At 41.3% G+C, this 26,865-nt stretch overlaps 4 protein-coding genes across 8 annotated transcripts; 2 read left to right on the top strand and 2 right to left on the bottom strand.

Moving 5' to 3' along the window:
- On the top strand, positions 1 to 3,402 carry LOC311262804 (uncharacterized protein). The gene is made up of 2 exons (XM_084362532.1): positions 1 to 132; positions 1,762 to 3,402. Exon 2 carries the CDS (start codon positions 1,815 to 1,817, stop codon positions 2,841 to 2,843), a length of 1,029 nt encoding a protein of 342 aa, XP_084218658.1. The 5' UTR covers positions 1 to 132; positions 1,762 to 1,814; the 3' UTR covers positions 2,844 to 3,402.
- On the bottom strand, positions 2,917 to 9,390 carry prmt2 (protein arginine methyltransferase 2). 5 transcript variants are annotated; one of them, XM_084362530.1, is made up of 9 exons: positions 9,165 to 9,390; positions 8,886 to 9,077; positions 8,180 to 8,362; positions 7,146 to 7,310; positions 6,854 to 7,029; positions 5,142 to 5,271; positions 4,910 to 5,046; positions 4,493 to 4,667; positions 2,917 to 3,841 (listed from the first exon to the last, which is right to left on the bottom strand). In XM_084362530.1, the coding sequence occupies exons 1-9, from the start codon at positions 9,246 to 9,248 to the stop codon at positions 3,809 to 3,811; spliced, it is 1,275 nt and encodes a 424-aa protein (XP_084218656.1). In that variant the 5' UTR covers positions 9,249 to 9,390; the 3' UTR covers positions 2,917 to 3,808. The 5 variants fall into 5 exon arrangements, with proteins under 5 accessions (XP_084218656.1, XP_084218657.1, XP_084218653.1 ...); XM_084362531.1 differs by having other exon boundaries at positions 8,201 to 8,362; XM_084362527.1 differs by having other exon boundaries at positions 2,917 to 4,667.
- Positions 9,391 to 10,220: 830 nt separating this feature from the next.
- On the bottom strand, positions 10,221 to 13,331 carry ercc1 (excision repair cross-complementation group 1). The gene is made up of 9 exons (XM_084361534.1): positions 13,157 to 13,331; positions 12,589 to 12,954; positions 12,230 to 12,333; positions 11,930 to 12,029; positions 11,511 to 11,587; positions 11,160 to 11,259; positions 10,862 to 10,933; positions 10,684 to 10,752; positions 10,221 to 10,595 (listed from the first exon to the last, which is right to left on the bottom strand). Exons 1-9 carry the CDS (start codon positions 13,211 to 13,213, stop codon positions 10,533 to 10,535), a joined length of 1,008 nt encoding a protein of 335 aa, XP_084217660.1. The 5' UTR covers positions 13,214 to 13,331; the 3' UTR covers positions 10,221 to 10,532.
- Positions 13,332 to 14,582: 1,251 nt separating this feature from the next.
- sona (SON DNA and RNA binding protein a) lies at positions 14,583 to 26,329 on the top strand. The gene is made up of 10 exons (XM_084361316.1): positions 14,583 to 14,743; positions 17,933 to 18,028; positions 18,601 to 18,808; positions 19,426 to 19,502; positions 19,602 to 21,464; positions 21,669 to 22,050; positions 22,264 to 22,775; positions 22,957 to 23,444; positions 23,595 to 23,687; positions 24,213 to 26,329. The coding sequence occupies exons 2-9, from the start codon at positions 18,001 to 18,003 to the stop codon at positions 23,667 to 23,669; spliced, it is 3,633 nt and encodes a 1,210-aa protein (XP_084217442.1). The 5' UTR covers positions 14,583 to 14,743; positions 17,933 to 18,000; the 3' UTR covers positions 23,670 to 23,687; positions 24,213 to 26,329.
- Positions 26,330 to 26,865: the final 536 nt, after the last annotated feature.

The following is a 26,865-nucleotide window of genomic DNA, read 5'->3' as shown; positions in this document are numbered from 1 at the left end:
TTGCAGGGAAATGCAAGAGACGAAATGCGATCCGTCCAACAATCACTCCGTCAGTGTTAATGTGACGTTTAACAGCGCTTGCAAGATATTTACTCGCAGTACATGCACACTCTCTTAGGGAGAGTGAACACGGTATGTAAAATCTTTGTTTGTGTGCCATTAATCACATCCTCGGGTAACCTCCTCAGTGTTAAGGGCGAAGGCCTGCGGAACAATACAGCTGATTGGTGGCTAAGCTAGTGTATTTCTGGTTTTCAGATTTGCATGTCGCATTATGAGCAGTCTGTTTGGCCAGTTCATCCAGATGAGCTGTGGCGCTCTCGCTCCCTGACCTCCAAATACGTACAGTACGGCCAGCAAATGAAAAGATAGGATAATCCGTCGGTACGCCTTTTATAGTAATGAAGCAGAGTGTATTTAAGCAATATTACACGAAAGGATGTGCTTTAACGTCATTTGTGGCACTCCATGGATGCAGACGTACCTCTCGAGTGTAGTATTGCGATTATAAAACTATTACCAACGAATGAAAGATATAAAAATGTACTAATGTTGTAGGGCTGTTAGCTCTTAAAATATACAACATTTTCGCTAGTTTTATCTCCGTTTCCATGGAAACACATGGGGTCTGACTAGCAACTGGAAGAGAACCAGTCACGTCATTAGGCTCGAATATGTAATGAAACCTAGTTCACTACTCCAGCAAGTAGGCCAACCCTTAGTAACGGCCTAGCAACAGGATCTAGCTTAACCTTGAGCTAATGTTAGTGCTTCCTAGTGCTCTTGGGATTTCCCAAACTGGATAAGTAGCGCATAGACATAAAGTTGATTAGCTAGCTCTGTCTTGGTATAACTAAGATATAAGCAGAATTTAGCTAATACATCTGCGAACTTCACATTTATTAAGCTAGCTAACAGCACCGTACGAACTACTCACCAGCCAAGCTTCAACTCCAGAGCCTTGAAAAGTCCAAAAGTCCAATTGTATTGAAAAAAGATAGATGTAGAAGTTTCCAGAATTCACATAATGTTTTACGTAATTAAATATTCTGCACTTTTTTGGTGTGTAACTTTTCAAAAACATTTTCACTGTGGTCACAAAACTACTCCTTGGCCTGCTGCACACAAAGGAGGCGCGCACCTGCATTGAGGAGGCGGTCAGCAAACCATAAATTATATTCATTAAAGAAAGTAGATTCGTTAAAAAAAGGGGGAAAAAATAAAATAATTTAGTTACATTCAATTTCTAACATTTTTATTACATTTTTTATTATAAATGTTACTTTAACAACTGACAGAAATAGCCAAACAGGAAGTCATAGAGAGCTGAAGCCACGCCCTTCTGGTGGACCCCATGGCACCTTTTTTCTCAATAAATCTGGCCATATGGACAACTGCAGTCATGTGAAATGGTTGTTTGTTAGGTCTGCGAGAAAGCTAATAAACAGGACCAGCTCTACAATGTTTAAGTTGCCTGTTCTCTACAATACAAAGTTTTTCAGAAATAAGGTCCCATGGTGCAAACCAGAAGGGGTGTGCCACTTTAGGATCCTTTCACCAATTGCACCCTGTGTATAGCATTTAAATACATTTGTCTTTGCTTGGAAATGGCAGAGTAATATGTTTAGTGAGGAGTAAGGTGTGCTGTCATGCTGATTTGACTATGTTTTAAATGTCTAAATGATTGCTTGGTTGGAACTACATGTATAATCTCAGCTACACCACTGTGAACCATAACAAACATGCATTTATCACTTTCAGATGTGTCAAAGAATGAACGCCCCTCCCCTCCCACTCTGCTTATAGATAGCACCATGCTGGATAAAACCAGTGATAACGGCCAACAGACTGGGCACTGCTCAGACTGTGGATGCAGCTTCAGCCTACCACAAGCTGACTCGGACCCTGATTCAGCCAACACTTCAGCCTCTCCTATACAGCAGCGTGTGCACAAAGCAGACAATCCTTCCAAATGTCCATCCTGCCAGGCCGGCAGCAGCCTCCCTAATGGTCGACGTCCACACCGCCGCATCCGCCTGGATCCCCACAGCTGCAGTCTGTGCACCAAAACTTTCATCTCCTCCGCTCACCTGGCCCTCCACCTTGCCTCTCACAACAAGGAGAGGAAGTACAGATGTAGTACCTGTGGCAAATACTTCCATCAGTCTTCCCACCTGATGGCACACAAGATAATCCACAGCGGGGACAGGCCATATAAATGCCCAGATTGCGGAAAGTCCTTCGTCCGTGCCTCACATCTGACGACCCACCGTCGGCTCCACACAGGCGAGAAGCCCTTCAAGTGCACCTTCTGCGACAAGTCGTTCACACAGAAGGCCGGGCTCCTGGCGCATGTTCGTCTACACACAGGGGAGCGACCGTATAAGTGTGAGCAGTGTGGCGAGGGTTTTCGCTCTTTGCCACTCCTGCTTTCTCACAAGGCTGCAGAGGCGTCTGGCCAGGCCAAACCAGTGTCAGCACCAGCGCCCACCCAGCCCCAGAAGACACAAAGTAGCTCTGAGGATCTCAAATGTGGTGTCTGCTGCCGCACCTTTGTACGTTCATCATACATCAGGCTGCACATACGCCTCGACAAAGGACATCGGCCTTATCACTGCAAAGTGTGCAATAAGACCTTTGTCAAGCTGGATACGTTTGTGAACCACTGTGATAAACACTTGAGGCAGAAAAGGGATAAAAGCAAGGAGGTTAAAGAGAAAGTTGTTAAACCTCCCCTGTTTGTCCCACTCTCAAGGCCTCCGTCTCCTGAGTCCACTCAGCCTTTATCTTCAGAGGTCAACACACGCTCCAGAGCAAAAGCAAAGAGTAAAATGGAGCCATGACCACAAGTACATCCACTGACAAAAAAAACAAGAAATGTGTCATAACAGTCCTGCCACAGCACTTCATAACAAATGCAGGGGAGTAGTGATGTGTTTAATGTCATTTTTTTGCTACCAACAGAACAAATTAAAAGTTTAATGTTTACAAATGATCAGATAAAGGGACATAGAGCAAATCTGTAGTTAAATAAATCCCTCAAATACTGTTACGTGATTTTTATCAATGAGTTTACTAATTGTACAGTTATTTAATTAATTTTATTGTGAATTATTATCACTGAAGGTACTACAACATTGTTTTTAAGGCATATTTTTAGCTAGTAAAGCTTATTTATAACTACCATTTCAGTGGTGTACATTGTTCACTCTAATGTTCGAATCTAGAAAAAAAGAATATCTTTAACCATTATAAATTCATGGTTAATCTGTTTTCTTGAATCCATACAAGCCTATTGGCATGGGTAGCACTCGTACTAAGTACAAACAATGTACATAAATGAGATGTCTATTGTAAAACAATTTGCACAGAGAGTAAAAATAAACATAAAAGCAGAATGTGGAGGACTGAACCATGTCTTTTGTTGCACCTTAAGGACACAAATATCTGTTAAAAAATGTTTAAGTTATCTTAAGTTAGCATCTTTTTCCACCTAGACCAGTGAGCAATCATGTCGAAGTTTCAATATGGCTCCACAGTTCATTCTTAGCATGTAACTTCATATGTAACTTGCTCTCAAACATGATTTCTCGGTGTGTTGCATCACCTGAGCCTGCAGTTATCACTATAGGACTGCATGTCCTGCCAGATGAGCCTACTTTGACCTCCTCCTCTGCCCTCTTTCATTATAAAATGATGGATAATTTTAGGTCAGCAGCAGCTCACAGCTAATTCCTCCCTGACCCAAAACTCACAAGGAGGTGCTTGACTGTTTTTCTGTGGTTCTCCGCTGCTGACGGACAGTCTGTCACCTCCACATGGGGAAACTCTTTGTCCCAACCTATAGACAGAGAGAAAAAACAAGTCAGCAACAATGAGAACACCATTTGCAAGTTAAAGGATAAGTTCACCCCAGAATGAAAATTCAGAAAGTTTGTAGTCACCCCCATGCCAATGGAAAGTCAGGTCCACAAAACATTTCTGGAGCTTCAGAGCAAAACAGTGTTGCAACAAAACAAATGAAGAAGCTGGGGACTTAGCTTAGCAGTTACAGTAAAGATTTCAGCTTAAAAAAGGGTTTACATAAGGTCTTTTCAAATTAATTTAGGAGTTTGGGGCTTTCGGAGACTTTCATTACACCAAATGAGCTGTATGGAGCCAACTGATGTTTATTTTTGGCTTGTTTCAAAACAAGTCCCTATCTACTTCAGTTGTTTAGTAGAATGCTGCAACTCTGTTTCACTGTGAAGCTCCAGAACTGTTCTGTGGACCACAGAACCTCATCTGATTTTCCATCGGCATGGGGGGGTTTGGATAATGACGGAATTTTCATATTTGGGTCAACTCTTCCTTTAAAGGACAAGTCAGGACTCTTGGGAGGCTAATGTATGTCACATTGCATGAGCGTCAGAAATGTAACCTTAACGCTATAAAAGATAATAAAACAATGTATCACCACTTTGATAAAAAAAGAGTGTAAAGTGAAGTTTGCCTGGCAGTTGTCTGTGTCCTCTGTGCTGCCGTTAACGCTCCAGTGCAGGGTAACAGTCATGTGGCGTCTCCACACAGGGTTCCTGCACAGGACAACGGTTCCGCTGATGGAGTCTCCAGCACACACGCTAACTGGCCTGTCTAGCATGAACAGAGTCTGCTTCCAGTGTGTCGGACTGAAAAGAAAACAGTCTTATTAATATTGTCATGCACTGCAGTTTTTACCATTTTGATTATTATAATATTATTTGCAGGTTATAACACACAGAGAGATGTTCTCAGACATTGATTATTGTCTGTTAACCACTCTCAATTTTTTTATTGGCTGTTAAAGATTGCTCTAAGGGCTCAGGAGCACTGTTGTTAATGAATAAACTGTCCTAACTGCACAACAGAGTAAGTGTTTCATGTGTTTTACTCTGAGTTAGGTCCGGTGTTTAGCTCCACTGTTGCGCCTCCTGCCTCCAGGCTCTCGAAATTAACTGTGAACCAGGCGGTGAATCCATGGAAAACACCAGACTTCTCCACACAGAAATGAAACTGACCCTTTATTTCCTGGGAAATGAAACAGCAGTTCTATTAGCTGTCAAGGTCAACTTGTATGGGATGGTACAAACACACACACCCATAAACAAACCCACACACTCTACCTCCAGGTCTTTCACTTGCAGAGTGTACATGTCCAGGAGTATGACATCACAGGGGGTGGTGAGGCAGTCATCGAGCTCAATGAGGTGGCTGAACTTGGGCTTGGCAAAGAACTCCTGCTGTGCCAAGGGCCTGCAGAGATGAAATGTAAATCAAGACCAAGAGAAAATTAAGTTACTACCACTGATAATATCTTGTATGAAGGGAGAGAACAAATCAAATTTAAGCATGCATAAGATGACTAAGATAAAGAATCAGAAGTATAAAAAAAAAGTTTGGGTTTCACCTTAGTAATGTGTACCATACAGCATGTAATGTACTCAGTATTGGAGTAGAAACATTGATGAACAGTGTAGATTTTTAACCTGTTCATTCTGTATATTTTGTCACAGCTATTATCAGCACTAACCAGCTACTTAAATATCATTTAATAATATTAAACCACCCTTGTTTGGAGCTTTAGCAGGACTGCTGTGCTTCAAAACAAGTTATTTTTTTAGTAGAAATGACCTCATTGAATACTTTTGGTTTGCTCAGCTTGTAAAGGAATAGTTATTGCTGATTCACCAGAAACTAAAGATGCAACTTCCTGGTCTCTTTGTACCTGTGTATCATAATGTATCATGTATCAATGCCAATCCCTTTACAACTGAGCAAAGTCCATCCACCAATGGAGACTATCAGCTGGTTTACATATGCATGAGTGTCCCGTTTATGATCAGATTTTTGGAGTATACCCGTTATGTGATGGAGATGTAAACACCTTATCCCCTGTTTTGAGAAACACCGATATGTTTGCTGGAGTGCTCTGATAAAAACAAGGTTGTAGCGGCATTTAAACACCTCATCCAGACTTGTCGTCTTTCTCTGCCGTGTGTTAGCTAAACAAAAGGTTATGGTAAATGATGAAATGATGATCAACACGCTGAAATAACAAATAAGTCTTCTGATCATAAATTGTAATGTCGCTCTTAGTTTCCATTACTGGTGAACAGGTAAAGAAGGTAAATGCTGCAGAGTTTAGACAGCCAGAGTTCATTTACAACTGTTGAGGCAGCTCAGAATTAACTTGAATTAGAACGGGCAGTAGGTCAACTTTAGTAGTTTCAGGGCAACATGAGGCAACTTACAGATATACAAAGATGCCAGTTACTTGCTGCCTGAGGTGGTTGATCAGTCACACTGGATCTAGTTTGAAAACACAGTTACTATGTGCATAATGAAGGATGCATGTAAAAAATAAAGAAGGGTGGGTTTTTATAGCAGTATACTGTACCTGGTGAGAAACAAGTTGACTGTACCTTGATCAAAGACTAAATGGATCGCCATGTTTATGACATACAGTATAGTATCATGGCTTGAGGAGTCGCATGCAAGTTTAAAAAGTACTTTTGTGAGCGAAAAATGTCTTGCTCAAAGTCAACGTTACATCTGTCCAATTAGACTTGCATTGCACTTTAAGTTAAATGTCTAATAAGGTTGCCATAACTGTTGCTTCTACTCGTGATCGTGATCCCACCAAAGTTAATAACACACAAACACCGTATCACTATCTGGCATCACAGATTAATATACTAATCGTTTAAACTTAATATCCAAGTTCAAGATCTTTCAAAATTACTCTGACCCTGTTGGTTGTGGAAGATCCAAACTATAAAAAATATAAGTGAGACAAGACAGTGTGCACAGAGAGCAGCTGACTAATGGCTCTTACTGAAGAGGAGTGAAGTCCAGACCATAGGGCTGCTCCCAGAAGGCCATTTTCTCTGCATAATAGCTGTTGGCCTGACATGGCACCAAGGTGAGGGCTGCAGATGAGGGCCACATAACACCACCTTGCTTAAGCCAGCGGTCCCTGGCCAGCAGAACTGACTCCACCATGAACTCAAACTAGACCAGAGGAAGGAATACACAAACATGATGGGATCCAATAAAACTGTCATAATACTGAGATAAGTCAATTTAAAGCTGAAAAAACATCACGTAATTGGCGGTGTCATTATTACCAGGAGGCAGTTACCCATCCACTCAGACACCAGGACGTCCACCTGCTCAGGCAGCTCGATCTCCTCAGCTCGTCCCTGGAGCACCGTAACCACCTCCTCACAGCTGTTCTGCTTCACCAGCTGTCTGGTGTACTCTGCCATAGAGCTCGCCTCCACAGCATACACCTACAACACCACAGATTAACCTCTGTTTACATCATGCTGTTTATGACATGTAAAAACACTCCTTGTCCAGCAGATGGGAGTGTAAGTTCACTAATGATCGATATATAGTCCAACTATGAGTAAAATTAGTAGTTTGGTATAAATACAGAGAATTTGCTCTTCTGACTGACTATTCTTCTCTGGATTTCGTTATCATTTGAGATATACTCAGAGCTTTGAAAAGTATCTAACACTTTTGAGTAAAATCTCAGGTATGAACATTTTCATGGTATTTGAGTGTTACTTTTTTACACTTCAAAGTAGGTCTTCAGGGGTACTGCTACATGTGTGAGAGAAAGTTATATAAAGTCTTTTGTGGCTCCAGAGGGAGCAGTGCAAAGTTTTCAAAGTGTTGGTTAAGTCAGAAAACTACAACTTTCTGGGGGTAGAAATCTGGGGGCAATACGTGAGTAAGAAGTGAGGCTATCAGACCTCTGTCGCTCCAGGCTACATTCGCCACTACCAGAATTACACACTATAGCGGCAGGGATTAGACAATTAATCAATTTGTGGATTGAAAAGACATCAGTTTGGGCTCCAGGCAATTGTGAAAAACATCTTCCACCATTTACAGACATTTTATAGACGGCAGTTATTCGATTATTGGTGAAAATAATGATAACCAAATAATGAAGATAATCACACAAATCCAAGCGTACAATAACACTCTAACAAACACTTTCATTTCTTACATGTTTCAAGTTAATAAATGCCTCGAAAATCAATGAATAAACTTGCCAACAGATGACGCCCTCAAATATTATTGGATCAGAGCCATGTTCCTATATGGTCTTTGTTAAATTGCCTCAATGTTTTTAAAACTTCCCCACCATCCATAAAATTGACGTTACCACTGAGGGTTTAGCCAGCTGAGCGCAGAACAGGCTGATGATGCCAGTCCCACAGCCGAGATCCATCACCACCTTATTCCTCAGAGAGTCACTGTTGCTGAGAACAACCTGCCGGTACGCTTCAGTGCGGCTCTTATCTGACAGCATCTCCAAGTGAAGCCTCTATATGATGAAAAAAAATATAGACGTGTATAACAGTGTAACACATGACACATCCTGTCGTTACGATGACATTGATAGTTATGCAGATACAGTTATGTTTTGTTTAATCCCTACCTTCCAGCCAGCCATTGTTTTATATATATTTCAGTACAGGATGACAATCACAATACATAGACTTGAAAACTTGGAAAGCCAGTAAACCCATTCCATTGAAATAATGTATCTATTCTGGGTTTAATTTAAATGTTTCAACATTTCTTGTGAATGTAATGCATTTGTGACATGCCACCAAATATTTTATGTAGCATCTGCATTACATTACAAGAAGAACATAACTTTGACAAAATAAAGATGTTCATTGTGATGGAGTCAGGCCTCTGCATGTCGATGTTTATAGCTGCCAACCTGAGATATATGGCTGTATACCTGGAGGGCTGCAAGTGCTTTAAATTGTCAGCATGTGCAACTTGCAGGTAATTCAGCTGTGACATGCAGAATATAACGATCCTTTAAAGTTTCTAACCAGTGTCCCATAACTGCCGAAGTACTCTTCATCTTGCCATGGGTCCTCCAGGGAGGTGTCCTCCTCCTCTGCAGCATCCTGGCGCAGGTAGCCTGCGGGGACATAACCTATGATCCCCTGCAGCTCTGCCCACCACCACTCTGGTGAAGGCTTGGCGTGGACGAGCAGCGTGTCCCCGCTGCTGAAACTAAGCTGCGGGACAAAAACGGTACAGTTAGAGACATATTTGATGACAGTGTGCAGTTACTAGTCTGCCAGAGGTCTGCGTGGGTCTCTAACCTGGTCGCTGCCACTTCCAGTGAAATTAGACACAGCAACATATTCCTCAGGAGACGTATCATCCTCCTCTTTCTCTGTCTGCATGTCCAACGGCGGTGGTTTCGACTCGACTGCTGTGTGGTTTTATTGTGAGCAACAACTTAAACTTGTTCATGCGATAACATAATAGTAAAATAATAGTAGTAAGAGTAAATAAAAACTGTGTACTACAGTGAAAATGAGCGGTAAAAACCACAACACGTCAAGTGGCGTGAATATCACGAGTACTTCCGGTTTTGACGTCAGATTAAGTTACCGTGTCTTCACGTGCTGTCGGAAATATGCCGATTCTAAATCTAGCGTAAAATTAACGTCCCAAAATGACTCTTGAGTCTCTGTATGCGATCATGTAAACGTGTCAAGAAGAAGCAGACTTGTAGCAAAGACTTTTATCATTCTAATTTACAATTGCATATTTTCACATATATATATTTTTTCATAATATTGTTTTTTCCCCCCAATATATCAGACATATTTTCGTAATTATTTTGTCACCATAGATAGTTTTGTTTCCAAGGTTTCCTCTCTTGTCACTACGTCTTTACAAAACAGCTTATTTCACCGCATTTAAAGTAAAATTGTTTCAAGCTGCCTCAAAAATTAAACAAAGAGGGAATCTCGCAGGAGCACCTGAAGGCACCACCGCGCTGTGCAATACAATGGACTGGAAATTACTTCATTTTAACATTTCTGGTAGTCACCTCCTCTTCAAACTCATATTTATTACATGTAAAAGACATTTTACACCCAAAAAGCAGTATTTTGTTAAGATTATTCCTGAATGACATTTGACAGCAAATTTACTGCTCTTTGTGTTCGAGTTACAGTAGATCAGCAGTCCAAAACTGTAAAATATTTGTAGGCCCAAGGTATGGTATCATCCCGTCTCGCTCATCAAAACAAGTATTTCAATGTTGAAGTTTCATACAGCGTTCTTCAATAATATATTCTTTATCATAGCTAATTTCTGTGAACAAGCAAGATACTATATTGTAGCTTCTTGGTGAGAACAAAGTAACAAAGAAAGAAACAAGGACTATTGTATAGTATAAAAATATTACAAAATATTTATTTTCATAGAAAAGGAATTCAACAATGAACAAATGATATCACAACATTACTCAGTAAAACACAGAAATGGTGAGCAGCTCAGTTGAAGAGTTCACATATTAAATTCTTAAAACATCCCTGGCTGACTTTTAGAGCAGTTAAGCAAGAGTGTTTTAAGTATTTTATTCAGTCCTCTGAGGTGTATTTATGCGTAGGCATGCTGTTCAAGCTGATGATCAACTTCATAGAGTTCTTTTCACACATCCTTGGTAAGAAGTTTCAGCTGTCTTTTGTCTTCGACTTGAGGAAGGGCTTATGCAGCACATCATAGAGTCTCTTTGCCTGCAAGCACAATATGTCAACATTGTCATTAAATAAATGTTCCCTCTACCTTCTTTGCATTCATATAGTGAAATGTATTTTTACTCACTTTTTGTGGGCCAAGACCTGGACAGAGAACCAAGTCCTCCTTAGAGGCACTGATGATTCCCTCTACAGACTATAAAATAAGCACAGAATTCATCATCATTGTGGATATGTCTGTGCATATAAACTGATTATAGTATAGCATCAATCTGAAGGTGAATGTTCCCTGTAGTTGTACTCACTGAGAAAGTGGACAGCAGGGTAATGGCATCGGTCTTGTTTATGGATTTCACAGTGGTCAGGGAATCTGTAACCTTAAAACACACCAATCTAATCAGAACTGCATTGTTTAAAGACTGAAAAAAACATTTTGGTGCATCCTCTGATAGCAGAAATTTGTCCTTTACATTCAAAGTGACTGGATCAAATTCAGTCAATCACATTACAATGTCATGCATAGATTGGAATTGGCAAAATTATCAAATTTAAAATAGCAATGGACCTTACAATCTTTCAATAGAAAAGGATGAATCCACACACCTTTGACAGGTAGTCTTTTTCAACTTGCTCCTTCAGAAGGTCTGCTGGTTTCTTTTCATATGACTTATATGTTTCCAGGTAACGCCCTGCCTCCTCTGGACTGTCAAATCAACATGAAGAAAATATCAGATATGTTTATTTACATATTGGTTTATTATCAGGCATAATGTTCCTGATAAACAGGACCAGAATAAAAACACAGCAATATCAGACTTTATCTTCTGATAATACACTTTTAGGTTGCACAGCTAGGATCTTGTGCACATGGTGAAGTAAGGATTTAAAACTGATTATTTTATGCCTGTGTCCTGTCACAGTCAGTCAGTCTTGGCAATCAGTCGCAGGTCTTACCTCCAAGCCAAGATGAGAGTGCAGTCAGCCATGATGCAGATGCGAGCCAGCTCCTTCAATGCATGATGAGGATCTTTCTGTGAGGAAAAACTAGATTAAATCTTAATTCATAAATGGATTTTCTATATCATTATTATATATCTATATGCACATAGAGATGTCCTACTTTTTAATGTTTCTTTTTTCAACCAGATCTGATTATTTTTCATACAGTATCTGGTATTATTCAACTCTGGCAGTAACATTTTCCTACAAAATTGCATCCAGCTTCACACTTAAGACTTCAATTACATGACTATTAACAAAACCAGTTAAACTGAGGAAAAATTTACCATTTTACAAAACACTAGGTGCTTGCTCTTGGCCCATAGTCCACCATTAAGTTTCAATATAAAGGTCTTTTTTTTTTTTTTACTTACCACATCTACTAGTACCAGTAACACTCGCAGGGTGAAAGTCTGTCCAAGCAGCTTGAGACGGTCGTGGATATAGTTTGGATTGAGATTGTGATACCTCAGACTTTAAGTCAGGCCCAAAACCAACAACACAGCAAAACAAAATAGAGAGGAGAAAAAAAATACATATGAGAAAAGTGCATAGCTGCTCTTCCTGTTAGGACAACAGGAAGAAATGAACAAAACAAACATGCATCATTTGTGTCTATATGTACACATACAAATGGCCCATAAAATATTTTTGAGGCACAGACAGAAACCCACCTGAGGAAGAGAGCACAAGTTGTCTGGCCCAAGACATAGTCGGGTACGACATCTCCAAACTCCCATGGGACACTCCTCACAAACTTCAGAATGGGATTTCCCCTCTGAATGGTATAAAAAGAAAAATAAATCTGTGATGTGATGTGATACGTCTTGTTGTGCAAGTCAACTAACAAACCTGAAACCAGTGAAACTATTCCAAGCTAATAAGGACACAACTAGACCGCTTTATGCCTCCATGGGTAATAGCATCAGCAAACTAATCTGCCTTGTAACGTGACTCTGAGTGGGGATAAATGTACAGAGCATGGATGTATGGATGGAGAGCATTGGTGGTGTATTATTATTTTGATGCATACCTGCCGAGGACTGACAATAATGCTGCTCCCAGACCCCACTGGTTTTGGACCGAGGTTGAGGCTTTGACAGTTTCCCTCTTTCTGGTCTGTGTCAGCCACCTGTGTCTCCTCACTATTCTTAACACCTTCAGATCCATCTTCAGTACATTTGGCACGGTCCTGAACTGTTTCACACCCTCCTGGGGCAGACGACACTGAAGCTGGCTCACTTTTGGAGGGACCCTCTCTGACAGGGGGTGCACCCACCTTGCTTTTACTCTGAACAATGAATTCTGCGTAGGACAACGGTGCAGGAGCAGGCTTTGCAGAGGATGAAGTTGAGGTGTTTTCTCCTCCTTTGGATGAAGACTGAAAGTGCGACTTTGGCTGGAATACAATCACATTAAAATCTTATCTGAGGGTCGAGAATCATTAAGTGAATTACACAAACAATCACTTTACAGGGAACCTTTAGGACCAAAACTCTGTGTTGTGAATTTGAAATGTACCAGCTCGAATGCTAGCTAACATTAGCTAGCCAATTCCTAGCCGCTACAGAATAATGGAGTTAATTCTGGAAAATACCGACCGGTGTTCTTTCTTTGGTGAAAGCGGAGTCGTCCAGGTTGATGTTAAACCTCTTCATGTTTTTTTAACAGACGAAGACTTCTCAAACAAACACATGCCACTGACTAGATAGACTTTTTTAACCAGCTCACCCTCTCGCACACTGACAGGTTTAGCTACAGCAACAACATTAAGACTTCCGATCCGAATCCTTCAAAATAAAAGCACCGTTACCACAACTATCAACTGAGTAGAAAAGTTAAATTATTAAATCACACATCTCTCTGATGTTGGACTTCATTCTCGCGCTGCCATTTAAACTTTAACTTTATCCATGTGAGGAAAAAACAACACAGAGCCTGTAATTCAGGCTAAACTTGATGTATGAGCAGTTTTTGTCTAGTGGCCAGTTAAAGAAAAAAAACACAAAAAAAAGAAGATGAAAATTAAGTTTGATGGGGGGAATAAGTCAAAATTATTAGATAACAGTCATAATTATGAGCTAAAGTCATAAATATGAGATAAAAAGTTACATTAAATATATAGAGGTTGAAATTATGAGATTAGTTTTTTATTTCATAATTGTGACTTTTTATCTCATAATTATTACCTTCCATTACCATATGGGCTCCCATAGTTTTCACACTGATCTGCTAAAGATGCTGTACTCTGTACTTAAGAAATTAATACATTTGAATTAATACATTTGAAATCAAGATATTCAAATGTATTCAGTTCAGTTAAGGGAACTTGGGATTATACTACTATTATAGTAATACTACTATGGAAGCCTTAAACTTTAAGAAACTTAGATTATCCTGTCAAAACTCATTTTCACATGTTATTAAGTCAAACACACGAGAGAGGAAACAATTTAGAGCAGACCTAGAAAATGGATCAACAGCCTTGCCTCTCAGGGCAATACTTTGATGAGTGTGTACTTTTTAAGGCAATTGTGGTCTTATATGCAGCTTAGAAGTGTTCAAGGTAACTGGACAGGACAACTGAGTACCAAAATCACAGCGCTTTAAAAAGATAGTTGCTGCCAAATACATCTCTTCAAGCTAAAACAAGAATAACACATTTTGTCCTGATGTTTCTGAATAAAAGCACTAAATACTGCTTGCACATCACACTTCACTTTCCACACCAAAGTCAATAATCAGTAAATTTGAAAGGTTTGCAACGTCACACTAAACTCGTGGTCTTCCTAAATTTAGGATGCATTTTCTCTCATAAAAATCAAATCAGATTTTTGTTGCTGCTAAAAAAACCCCAATTTATATATTTGCTGCTTGATGTTTCAGCAAAATCTATAAACAGGTTTTTTAAAATTGTATTTATTTATTTAGCTAGTTAGTTAGCTGGTTAGTCAGTTAATTTGCGACGCTTGCTACCATGGAGCGTTTAGTTGCCTAGGAAACAGTGACGCCGCCATTCAAACCGCGAAGCATGGCATGTTGGGATACCTTTTCTCATCATGGCGGATCAGGCAGTTGGCTAATGTGAACGGTTAGCATATTCAGCGATTATTTGTTTTCACACATTGCAGGACTGCAGCCAGCTGGCTTTTTCTACACGGGGACTGCAGCTGCCGGACAGAAACTGGGTAAATATATGCTACATAATCTACAGCTGTGATCAGCGAATGAACTTACTTTGTTGGAACAAGTGGCAGCTAGCTTAAATGTCCTAGCAAACTAGCTAAGAGCGTGCTAAGATAGCTAGCGGCAATGTCCGAGCTGGGGAACGAGTTGGCAGTAGATCGGCGCCTAGGCCGCGGCGTGCAGGCAGCATGTTTGTCTCTTCCAGCGTATACGTTGTCCAAATGGTAGGCACGCACAAGGATTTAAGTTTGGTGGAATAATCGTTTTGTTAAAATCTCAGTCATTGTTTAACTTAAGCTATTGTTAGCCAACCTAGCTTCAGTGATGTGTGAATGAATGTTACCGCTAGCTACGGTACTGCAGGGCCTACAGTTATTAGCGTTATCTAACGTGTTGATGAACTGTCTGTTGCTGCTTTAAACTTTGTTCTCTTTGTGGTTCTGTTATCCGTGCAGCGTTTACCTATGTGTGAATAATTGCGTTGTTGTGCAGCATAAAACGACGACAAAGTGTATCGGGAACAGATGGGCTATCGTAATGTTAGCTAATGATATTTGTAATCTAAAATAACATGTTGGCAACGGCACCTCTGCTGGCTAGCTTTAGCATCAACCGAAGCGGCAATGTACACCAACTAGGTAGAGGTTTTGGCTTTAAAACCTCTGATTTTAGTATCTTTGTTTTCGTATGCATTAATATTGCTTTTTGTATGTCAGTTGTTTCTGCAAATAAGCATGTGCGTTATTTGAGTAAACTGTAAGATTGTGGCTTCGTTGACAATGTTTGTGAGTGGCGGTGCTTCCCACATGTTATATACAATATGAATGGTGGCACGGCTAATGCTGGCTCTATTAAAGCTTTATGATTGTGGGAAAAGTCCGTTCTTCAGTCAAGTGCAAAGTTGAGTCTACATTCTCTTTTTTTTTTTTTAACCTTTTTCTAAAAAATAATCAAATCATATTTGTATGCACAGTATAGGCTTAAGGACCAACAATAAATCAAATATTTTCTCAATAAGGTGCCTTTGAGGGATCTGTAGCTCAGTTTTGAATGAGGTGTTTAAGTACAAATGTTTTAAATTTGGGATGGTTGTTACCTTCTACATGTAGATATTTACATACTGTGTTTGGTTAGTACTCCAGGCTCACTGTAGTCTTAGATGCTGCTTTTGTTGACTTAGGAGTCTGGTTGTTTGCGTGCTGGTAAACCAAGTGAAAAGTGTGTTTAAAGACCGTGAAAACAAAAGCAGAGTTACTCAGTTATCCGCCCAGCGAGCTTGTCAGATTTTGATCTTTGTTTTGAGACATACTGTACTTTTGTATTCAGAGATGAGCTTTCTTTGTCTGCCAGCCAAACCATCTATTTGACCAGAAGATTTAGACCACATTTACACATAGCCGGGTATTTACAGAAACAAGTATTTCTCCCCCTCCGTTTTCAAAAATAACGTTGTACACACAAGATCGTTTACAAAAAAGTTTTCGTTTACTTGAACCTGCATAAATATGCCGTTGAGCGCCATCATGACTATGCCAAACACGTAGGCGGCAGTGTAACGAGAAGGATAAAGCCATGCAAGCCAATCAGAATCCTCGAAATCAACAACAACAACAAATAACACGAGCGACTTCCAAAACCGGCGACGTTGGCAGGCAATGTACCTACGTCTTGGGAGTGAAAGCTGTAGAAAAACGGACCTCCGTGCACTTCTTCGACTCTGCTCCTCGATATAGTAGAGCAGTTGTGTTTTCAAATGCAATCAGGCCAAAAGCGTTTGCACAAACGTAAAAATGAGCACTACCTTAACAGCATCCATGATCAGCAGGCAAAGAAACTGTAAACATAGGATGCTCACATGACGTGATGCATTTTTAGTTGCATACTGTGACGTTTGAGTACCTAAAACTCAGTTTGACCCAGTACACACGCAAACACAAAAACAGCGTTTTCAGAAATCTCCACTTTGGCCGGAGTTTTTAGAAATTATCGTTTTCCGTGATAAAACCTCCGTTTTCGTGTGAATGAAAGGCCAAACCGCATGAAAATATATGCGTTTTCCCTCCGCGTAAACAGGGTCTTAAGTTCCCATGATTCCGCTATAGCACGTGGCAGAAAAATGAAATATCACATATGCCAGAAGGTATTCTGCTCCTATCAGTATTTGTCATAGTACCTGTGAAGGATGGAGTGGGATCTAGACCAGGTTTGCTAGGGGCACAATGGGGAGGGAGTAGACCGATAATACCAAGTTTTATTCAACATTTATTTTTAATATATATTTTGTTCTGCACATCATGTCAGTACAAATCAGACACGGATCTTGTTTTTTTTCTTTTCTAGCCTTCGGTGTTGTATTTAATAACAGGAGGGGCATAAACTGCACTCACAGACAGCAGACTTGCAATAAATCCTACTTTCATGAAGTTTGTAATGCTCAGATTTTTTCAAACTGTTCTAGAAATGTATTGATTCAGCGTCATGTACATTTTGGAGGCTGTAGTTTGTCTTACTGTTGCTTATACTGAGAGGTGCCTCTGATATTTTGTCCACCACATTTATAAATACTAGTTGGCAGCATGACTATCGAGCTATTTTCCTCCTGACCAAAGGGGAACCAATTTTAGAAAGTTCCTCTGTACCCATCCAAACATCATTTGGGATAATGTTAAAAGGTTCCTCCAGTATTGGGAAACCGCTCAGCTTTGTTTTCCATTACAATATGGTGGCAAGGTAAAACACCTGTGAGCGTGTGTGTATGTTTGTGAGGTTTCTTACAAAGCAATGTATTTCTCCTTAATGTTGCTTTAACCAACAGTGTTCAGCTTGCTCTTGGCGTTTGCCGTTCTTCGCATCAGTTTTGTTGTATTGATACTTTGATGTTGTGATGATTTAAATCATGAATCTATTAAGGAGAACCTTAAAAGAGAGCTGTAAATGTCTCATTCTCTCATCAGTTGTACGTGACAACACATTCTTGAGCCAGACTGGTGAATGTGATGATACAGCACTTGAGCCGATCCACTGGCTATTTGCAGCCGTGCTACAGATCTGGGCCACGGCAGTGGCTATCCAGCAAGGCTGTCCCAATGCTCTGAGGCTGTAGTGGAAATGCATTTTATTGCGGCTTGGCTTGACTGTTGGTGCTGTATTCTTTGTTGTTTAAGTTACAATACCTTTCTTTCTCTTGTCAGTGTTGAGTGAGCGAGCAGCACACCAGTGAAGTTAAGAGGCCCTTTACAAAACCAGGGGCACCAGCACAATGGAATGTGCAGTGGATATTCCCTCAGGTGAGTGATAAATAGGACACAAAGAAGTCTCTCATTACATTTCCAACCTTTTTTATTCTTTTTTATTACTGATGTTTTACCACAGATTAAAGTTTGAGCCTCTATATCAGAAAAGTACATTGTTGTCCTGAAACTATTTAAAACATGAAAGTTGCATCCAGCCGTGTTCATAAATATTAGGAAATAATGTAACAGTATAGTTGCTCATGACTTGGTATATTATTAATATTACATGTGATTGGAAAAAGCTGCATGATATCAAATGCTGCATTGTCAACTTGAAAGGCTAACCGAGCTATGCCAAATTTCCCTTAGCCATACATCACTTTACTCTTTGTGTACCTTGAACAGTTTAGACATGATTTTTGGGAACAGTGCACAGGAAATTGAAGCTTTGGTTCTCTCCAGCCCCCCATGATGCTCTAAGCGATTAGTATGAATAGCTAATGGAAAAAGAACGCACTAATCAATCATCTCCAGAAATGACTTGCTCCAGGTTTTGTACATGTAATGGATTTGTCTGTATGTAAACGAATACTTATCTAATCTGAAATATTGGCTGCCGGGTGCAGGTGAGGATGAGGCACCTGAGAAAGATGACATAAATGCCAAGGAAGAGAATGAGCCACCCCACAAGAAAAACAAGAAGCACAGAAAACACAAGAGCAAGAAGAAGAAGAGGAAGAGGAAGGGGGAAAAGGAGAGCAGTTCAGAATCAGGTGCTGAGTCGGATGTAGAGCCACAACCTCCACCGAAACCTGTTCGGACCACCAGAGCCAGGTAAGAAGTACTACAATTTAAATTAAAATGAGCTGTGTAAAATAAATGTATTGTTGTCTGAGACCTGATAGATGTATTCTATCAACGTCATAAATGTCTACACTTTATAACACTCAGATTTACTTGCAAAATGAGGCCAATAATAGGAAGCACATCTTTGTTTTAATGAGTTACTACTATTTTTTTAGTCAACATTTCATATCTCTTGAAGGTTACATCTTATAATCATGCTGTGACTGTATAGTTTGAAGACAAACAAAAAGCAGAGAATGAGTCTCTGTAATGTTGGTGGGATTTATGGCAATTGATTTACAAACAGAAAAGTAAATGTAGTGTAGAATATGTGGTGTAGGAAGCACCTGGGCATCAAGACAAATGTAGAAGTCCATGTTGTGGTCTGGAATATGGTGTAAAATCCAAATATGTACAGAGATTTGTCTGAGAAAAGCCACCATTCCCAGTTTGTGCTTTCCTAAATAAGATTTTCTGCCTTAACCAAACTGAAAAAGTGACCTACTTGAGTTTTGCTTGTCTTAGGATCTTAAGTTTTATATATTTACAGGGAAAAATTATAATTTATGTGAACACATTTCTTTGTGCTTAAATTGTGTTTGTAGTGCCAGACTTGCAGCAGCTGCAGGAGCTGGAGACCATGTCGGGTTAAAGGAAGAAAGCAAAAGGGATGTAATTACAGGTAGGAGATCCCCAGACAAAAACCCAGTTCATCTTTCATTTGAAAGCAATGGTTTAATTCCCCTGGTGATTTTTGATAAATCATCTCTTCACCTCTCAGATCGTGGGGACACGGAAGCTGATGCAAAATCCAAAAAACACAAAAGACACGCTGCCAAGAAGAAGAAAAAGAAAAAGAAGAAAGATGAAAAGCAGGAAAAGAAATCCCCATCTCGCTCCCCATCTGAAAGCAGCTCAGCTTCAGGTTCTGAATCTGAAGGTGAAGGAGGTAAAGCGGCTGGTGATGCCAAATACTCTCCAGCTGCAGCGTCTGATCTGCAAGAACCAGTGTCCAAACTGGTTCCAAAAAGCAAACGAGGGGAGGAGAAAGGGGTTCCTAACCTTATACAGAAACCTGAATTGCTTGGAGTGAAGAAAGAGGAGATATCAGATATGGATGTGTCCCCATCTGGAGGGAAGGGCGGCAACACCAATGGATCAGAAAAAGATATGAGTATGCCCTCTGCAGGCCAGGATATAATAACACAGACGGCAACAGTTTCTGTTAAAACAGAAGGTAGTCATGCTGATGGTGCATTCAGCCATGCCCAGGTACTCCCTGACATCATCCCTAAACAGGATGGTGCTACCCCAAGAGATGACCCAGGCCTGAAAGACCAGGCCAATTCAGTTCAGATGGCAAAGGTCAAGGAACGTGATTCTTCCAGGTCTAGGTCTCCTTCCCCCTCCAGGGACGTAGTAATTAAGAGGTCTGGGTCAAGTCATAGTCTGTCACCAACAGCGAGTCCTGGTAGACAGCAGTCTGATGTTCAAACAGCCGCACCAGCAATGAAAGAGGGATCAAGAGCCCTTTCCAGGTCAACGTCAAAGGGAAAACGTTCTACAACTCCTTTAAAGAGTCGGCAGCTGTCCCGCTCCCTTTCCCGCTCTCAGTCCCCTAAACCTAGGAGGAAGTCACTCTCCACATCCCCAAAGTCACCCAAGAGAGCTAGCTGCCAGTCCCGGTCTACCTCTCGCTCACTCACCCCCAAGAAAAAAGTGTCAAAGCCTCCAAAGAAATCCAAGTCTCCTAAACGTCGGAGGAGTTCATCGTCTGTTTCCCCAAAGCGACAAAGGAGCTCCCACTCTCCTAAAAGAAAGGTGTCACGGTCCCCTAAACGCAGTGGCCGCAGGTCCCCGTCTCTATCTCGGTCTCCCAGGAGAAGTCGAAGGTCAGAGTCGCGTCCCCGTGGAGGCACAAGGCGCTCCAGGACCCGCTCACCTAGACGAGGTGGCAGGCATTCACGGTCACGCTCAATCAATAGAAACCGTCGCTCCCACTCAAGATCCCGACGCCCTGTTCGTCGCTCCAGATCGCGGTCACCTGCCAGGCGTACAGGAGGCAGGCGCTCCAGGAGTCGATCCATGTCTCGACGTAGGAGGTCACCCCCCCCCAGATCCCGCCGGTCACGCTCCCGGTCAATCCGTAGGAGCAGGCGAACTCGATCACGTTCCATTGTAGTCCTTAAGCGCAACCGTCGCTCCAGAACCAGGAGTCCCCGCAAACGGACCAAATCCAGGACCCCTCCGTCACGACGGCGGTCTACATCACGATCACCAGTCAGAAGGCGATCTCGGTCCCCTGCCAGGAGAAATCGTTCTCCACCAAAGTCGGGAAAACGCTCCAAATCTCGTTCGTTGTCTCGAAGGCGTCGGTCAAAGACACTCTCACCACTACCTGGCAAGAGGAGGTCCAAATCTCCTAAGAGGAAAGGAAGAAGGTCAAAGTCTAAATCTGTCTCTGCGGGCTTGAACAGATCCAGGTCCAGGTCTGAGTCCAGTGATGCGCGGTCTGAGAGCTCCTCTCCAGCCAGATCCACATCTCCCTCTCCTGTCAAAGAGAAGAAGCCTTCCCCTCCTAAGGCAGAGCAAACAGCTGGTGTGAAGGCGGCTGCAGAAGGTGGAGGACTGTCAGTTACAGCAGGTCAGACCTTTTTCATTTATTCAGGCAAACTACAGTTACCCAAATTGTTTTAATTCCTAAAGGTGCTGTATCTGATCAGTTACCAAGAAATGAGCAAAATTCAACTTTCATTTCTCTCTTTTCTAACTGGTAATTGTAAGTTGTGTCACTGTTGCCCTGAAATTACCTGTCTTTATGCCTTGTCATTTAACTTGTACCTTGCAGGTGGGTGGAAACCTGTGCCCTCAGCAGCTGCCCCCAGCCCCCCTGCTGGAAGCTCCTCAGAGAAGTTGCAGGCTCAGCCGCTTGCTCCCAAAAATGATAAGGAACAGGGGGAGCTTGCCAGCTCATCCAATGAACGAGAGGTTTCCAGGTCCCGGTCTGGCTCCAGAGAACCTGGCACTAGCCCGGAAAGGTCAGATTGTTCGGAAGGCTCAGATGAAGAAGAGGATTCTTCCTCTCCTGTCAAAACCCTCCTTAAGCTCCTCAGCCCCACAGTGGAGAAGTCAAAGTCACGCTCACCTCCAGATTGTAGGAAACTTTCGCGCTCAACTTCATCGCCTCGACGATCTACATCCAAGTCTGCATCCAGAAAGAAGCAGTCAAGGTGTGTTGTGTGTCTGATCTGTGTCCCCTTAAGAGCTTTGAATGTACTTAAATGTATTATAGACCTCATGAAACAGGGACTTTAAACTCATCAAATTGCTAGACCCAGTGCTCGCATTGTGCTGCACTAGAAGTGATATGAAAAAGTCAGTATTGTGAATTATTTTGCATATATTTTAATTATTCATCAAGTATTTCATTCACCTTTCCTCAGGTCCAAGTCTCCAGTGAGGAAAAGAGAGTCTGTCTCTCCATCAGAAAGAAAGAAGCGACGGTCTAAATCTCGGAGTCCTGCCCGACGGCGGAGGTCACGCTCCCCCGCACGGCGTAAGCCATCCAAGTCGCGGACCAAAACCCGTCGGTCCAAGTCCCGCTCTCCAGCCCGCAAGAGGCGATCCCGTTCACCCAATGCCCGTGGGAGGAGGAGGTCCAAGTCCACAGACAGAAGCAAGCGATCCAAGAGCCGCTCCACAGGCCGGAGGAAAAGGTCCAGGTCAGGAGATAGAAGCAGACGATCAAGGTCTCGTTCTTCTGATCGCAGACGCAGGTCTAGATCAAGGGGTCGAGGAAGGCGCCCTGCGTTTCGCAGCCGTTCGTTTGATAGACGGGACAGGTGGAAAAGGGAACCTAGCCACTCTCCAGTTCTCATTCTACGTAAACAGCGGCGCTCAGGTTCACGGACACGACGCAGCAACAGCAAGACTCCGCCACGGCTCACTGAACTGGGTAAAACATTTTGATCGTAACTAGTGACAATCGCACCTAAAGACAACATTCACATTTGTGACGTTACATTAAAGAACATATACATTTTTTTATTATTTCTCAATTTTATACTTTATTTCCCCTCTCTTCTCCGTGATGTTGCATTAACCCTCCCTCTGCCTCTTTTCTTTCTTTCCGTCAGATAAGGACCAGTTACTGGAGATAGCCAAAGCTAATGCTGCTGCCATGTGTGCTAAGGCGGGGGTGCCCATTCCTGAGAGTCTTCGACCGAAAGCCATCCTCCAGCTCCCTCTACCCACTCCATCTCCTGCGCCCCTCTCCTTACCTCTACCTTTACCTCTCCCAATGGGCATGGGGATGCCCAACATGCCGAATATGCCCAACATGGGTCCAATGGGGTTACCCAATATTCCAGGAATGCCCAGCATGTCAAACATCACAATGAGTGCCGCTATGGCCAGTATGACAGCAGCTACTATGACAGCTGCTTTGACCAACATGGGTGCCCTGGCTGCCATGCCTCCCCTTGCCCCACTTCCTACCATCACTAACAAGCCTCCCCCGTGCCTCGCCCCTCCAACGCCAACCCTTAACCTGGACCACATCGAGGAAGCAAAGCGAAAGGTCACTCAGCAAGCTAACATTCACACCATCAAGGAGCTTACTGAGGTAAACTGGGGGAGTGGAGGAGTGATAATACAAATAATGTACATGTTTGCATGATGAATGTTTCAGTGCAAGTAATGTGGTTGTGTTTTCAGGGTGAGCACAACTGTGCTAACTCAAAGTAACTGATTTTTTTTCTCTGTGTTTTTGTAGAAGTGTAAGATGATCGCAAATAGCAAGGAGGAGATGGCCATTGCTAAACCCCATGTCTCAGATGATGAAAGCTAAAACAACCAAGCCCTAATGGTAAGATTTTCTTATGTGAAGTATCTGTCCCTCTTACTTTTCTTTTATACCCTTTCCCTTTCACATATTATTCCCACTGTTGCCTCTTTTTTTTTCAGTCACCCATTTCTCTTCCCTACATCATACATTAATATTTAAGATTAAGCAAGTCATTTATCTGTGACCCATTAAAATAAAATCATCCCATTCATAGTTTCAGAAGGGGTTTTCTTTAACCAGTTCAACTTTCACATTAATTTTCACCCTGCTAAAGACCCTCACCAATGCTTTTGCCTTACTTGACATAAAGATTTGTACTAAAATTATTATTTATAAGTTATGGTAGTCCTGTTGCTGTAGCGTCCAGCATTACAATGGCTGCGAATTGTTTCTCTGCATATTATATAGACAAGTCCTATGTACACTGAAACCTAACTTTGTTCTCTGTAGGCATTAACTGATGATTTTGCCTCTAATTACTGCAAACAAATTAGAAATAATGTCCAAACAAACTGACCTTTTCTCTTTTTGCATGTCTGCACACAGCCACTCCCCTCAAAGGATGGAAGGAAAATGTTAAAAAAAAAAAGAAAAAAGAAAAAATGCTCTACAGGAAGACCTACCTTTCCCACAATTCCTCTTGGTTGCCAGATGACCTGACTGAGCCTCTTAAACCACCAAGAAGAAGACCACCCTAGTTGTCATAGCTACAACATAGGAGCGCCGGCACCTGCCACTGCCCCACTCAGCTCCCCTGTTAGTTTCTGTTTGTGTGAAAGATAGAGAGACTGGCAAACTGTCACCTGTGATACCACTGAGAAAACTGGACACACTGACACGTGTGCACGGTTGTATGACTGTATAGTGTGTGTGTGTGGGTCTGTGTGTGAATTGTGCGTGTGTGTCTGTGTATATAGTGACTCTCACCACCAACTCCTCAGTGTTGCTGCCAATTTAAGCAGCCACTGTTGTAAAGACTGAAGAGGAAACAAACCAAACTAACTAGTGGCGCAAGTGTTTTTGTAAAAGATTAGTTTCTCTAAATTTGTTTTACTTCTATGCTTTCTTAAAGGATTGTGTTAAGTGGAAACTTCTTCCTTGTTCTGCTGTATTTCCCTCGGTTATCTCCAGTCCCAGGTTTTATAAACTAGTAACGCAGATGAAGTTTTGGTAGTAGTTTTCTCACATGTGATTTGTTTTCACAGAGTGACCACATGTTGGAACAAAGTGGCAGATAGAATTTTTTTGAAGGAAGGGAATAATTGAATATATAGCTGCAAAAAAACGGTTTTGAATTTTGACTGTGACACAGACACATAACTAAATTCAGTTAGTACTGCCCTGGGTATGACTTTTCTTTCCCTCTACATTAAAAGGCACCAAGCTAATATTTGACCTGGTCTTTCATTTGGGCTTTGCTGGGATATTTTTCTCTGACTTGGAAACATGTTTTCTGTAGATTTAATTGGATATTTCATGTGCCACAGTTTTAACACCCATATACTAACATGCAGTGTTGTGTGTTTATATATGATAGAATTTAAGATGCACCCAAATCATATGATAAGTACTTGCTGGTAATTGTGAATTGGGTTGATGGCTATCTCAGAGATCTCAGATGTCCGGACCGGGGGACAGAACAAATCATGATTTTGTATTCCTGATAGGAAACGAGGGATGAAAAATGCAATTTCTCTGAAACTTCACACTGTAAACAGCAGTATTACTATTGGTTGAGAAGAACATTTCTGCTTAACACCGTGACTGAATACATGACATACAATTGGCAATTTTTTTTAAAAATGCGCTTGTGCTTTTGCGTTTCTGTTGCCGTTTACATTATTAAAACACAATTTCTCTCACTGGCTTTTTTAGAGAACACAATACAAGTTGTTGTGCTGGGGGTGACAAACGACTTGTAGTGGTTTTAGAGTTGAATGAAGAAAGTTTAGTAAGCCCTGAACTGTGACATCGTTAAAGTTTTTGTGTATAAGACAATCAGGTTCTTTGTCTCAAGATGGCTTTTTTGAAGAAAGAACTAAAACCACCTTTAATTCACACTTCTTGCAGCGTTCTATTCAGATGGCAAATAGGAGAGATTTGTTATTGACAGAATTTGTAATAATTGTGAACATAATGACAAACCCAACAAGCCCTTTTCATTTAATCCACTAATACATTTAATACCTGCTTTATTTGTAAATGTTACTTTGTGAGCTGTGTCGGGGTAAACAAGATCAGTGATTCGCTAAATGCTTTTGTCCCGTTGAATAACTGAAGAACAAAGACGAAATTGGTGCTTTTGGGAAAACTGGCAGGGATGAGGTTTTTAAGGAATCTTGCACTCATTACTCGTTTATTTTCATTAGAGAGGGAAATAGTTCTGGATCCATCCCTCTGTGTCAACCTCCCATGCCCAGGGCTGTTTAACTGTAGAATATAATCTTTGATGGTTTTGTCTGACTGTAACTATACTGACTCAATACCAAAAGTGTTGAACTGTTCAATTGATTCCCTCAGATAACCTTTAGCTATTTTAATGACAGGAAAAAGAAGAAAATGCATTTTAGGATTCCTTTTTTTGTTTTTGGTCATTTGAGTATGACATCGCTTGCTTTGTACATAAATGTGTTGATGATTATTAAAAACCTCAATGATCTGTATACTTGTGTCCTTCTGTGCTTTGCATTGCTGCACACTTCTTACCTTAACATGTACTAAATACCTGTTTGAAATGGGACAGATATAGTTGAGCTGAAATTGTTTATACATCTTTAATCAGTAATACTCTGTTGATTAGCATGCAGTTGATGAAACTGATATACTTCCCATAAAGGTGCAATATGTAAGAATCTTAGTTAAAAAACAACAAACAAAAACTTTCAAGAGAATGTGAAGAAATAACAGTTTTGACGTTATGACGTATATGTATATGCTTAGGAGATATTCATAGATGTTAGCATGCTAACCAGCCAGCCCCATCCTGTCATGCGCCAAAGCTCCTGTTCTAGCAGTGTAAGCACCAACACTCCAGTGCTCCAAGCTCATCACACGGACCGCTGAATGATCTACTCCTGATTGATAGTGTTTGTTTCAAAAATGCCATCGGAGCCAAGTAAACTGTAAAAACAGTCAGTTTCATCACAATCTAATGACACAAGTTGGTATATTGTTTTAAATCACGTTAGAATATTAAATC

Source organism: Pagrus pagrus (genome assembly GCF_965226575.1).
Source record: "Pagrus pagrus genome assembly, chromosome: 9".
NCBI classification, from domain to species: domain Eukaryota; kingdom Metazoa; phylum Chordata; class Actinopteri; order Spariformes; family Sparidae; genus Pagrus; species Pagrus pagrus.
The sequence above is the reverse complement of the archived record's forward strand: the minus strand, read 5'-3'. Positions and strand labels throughout refer to the sequence as shown.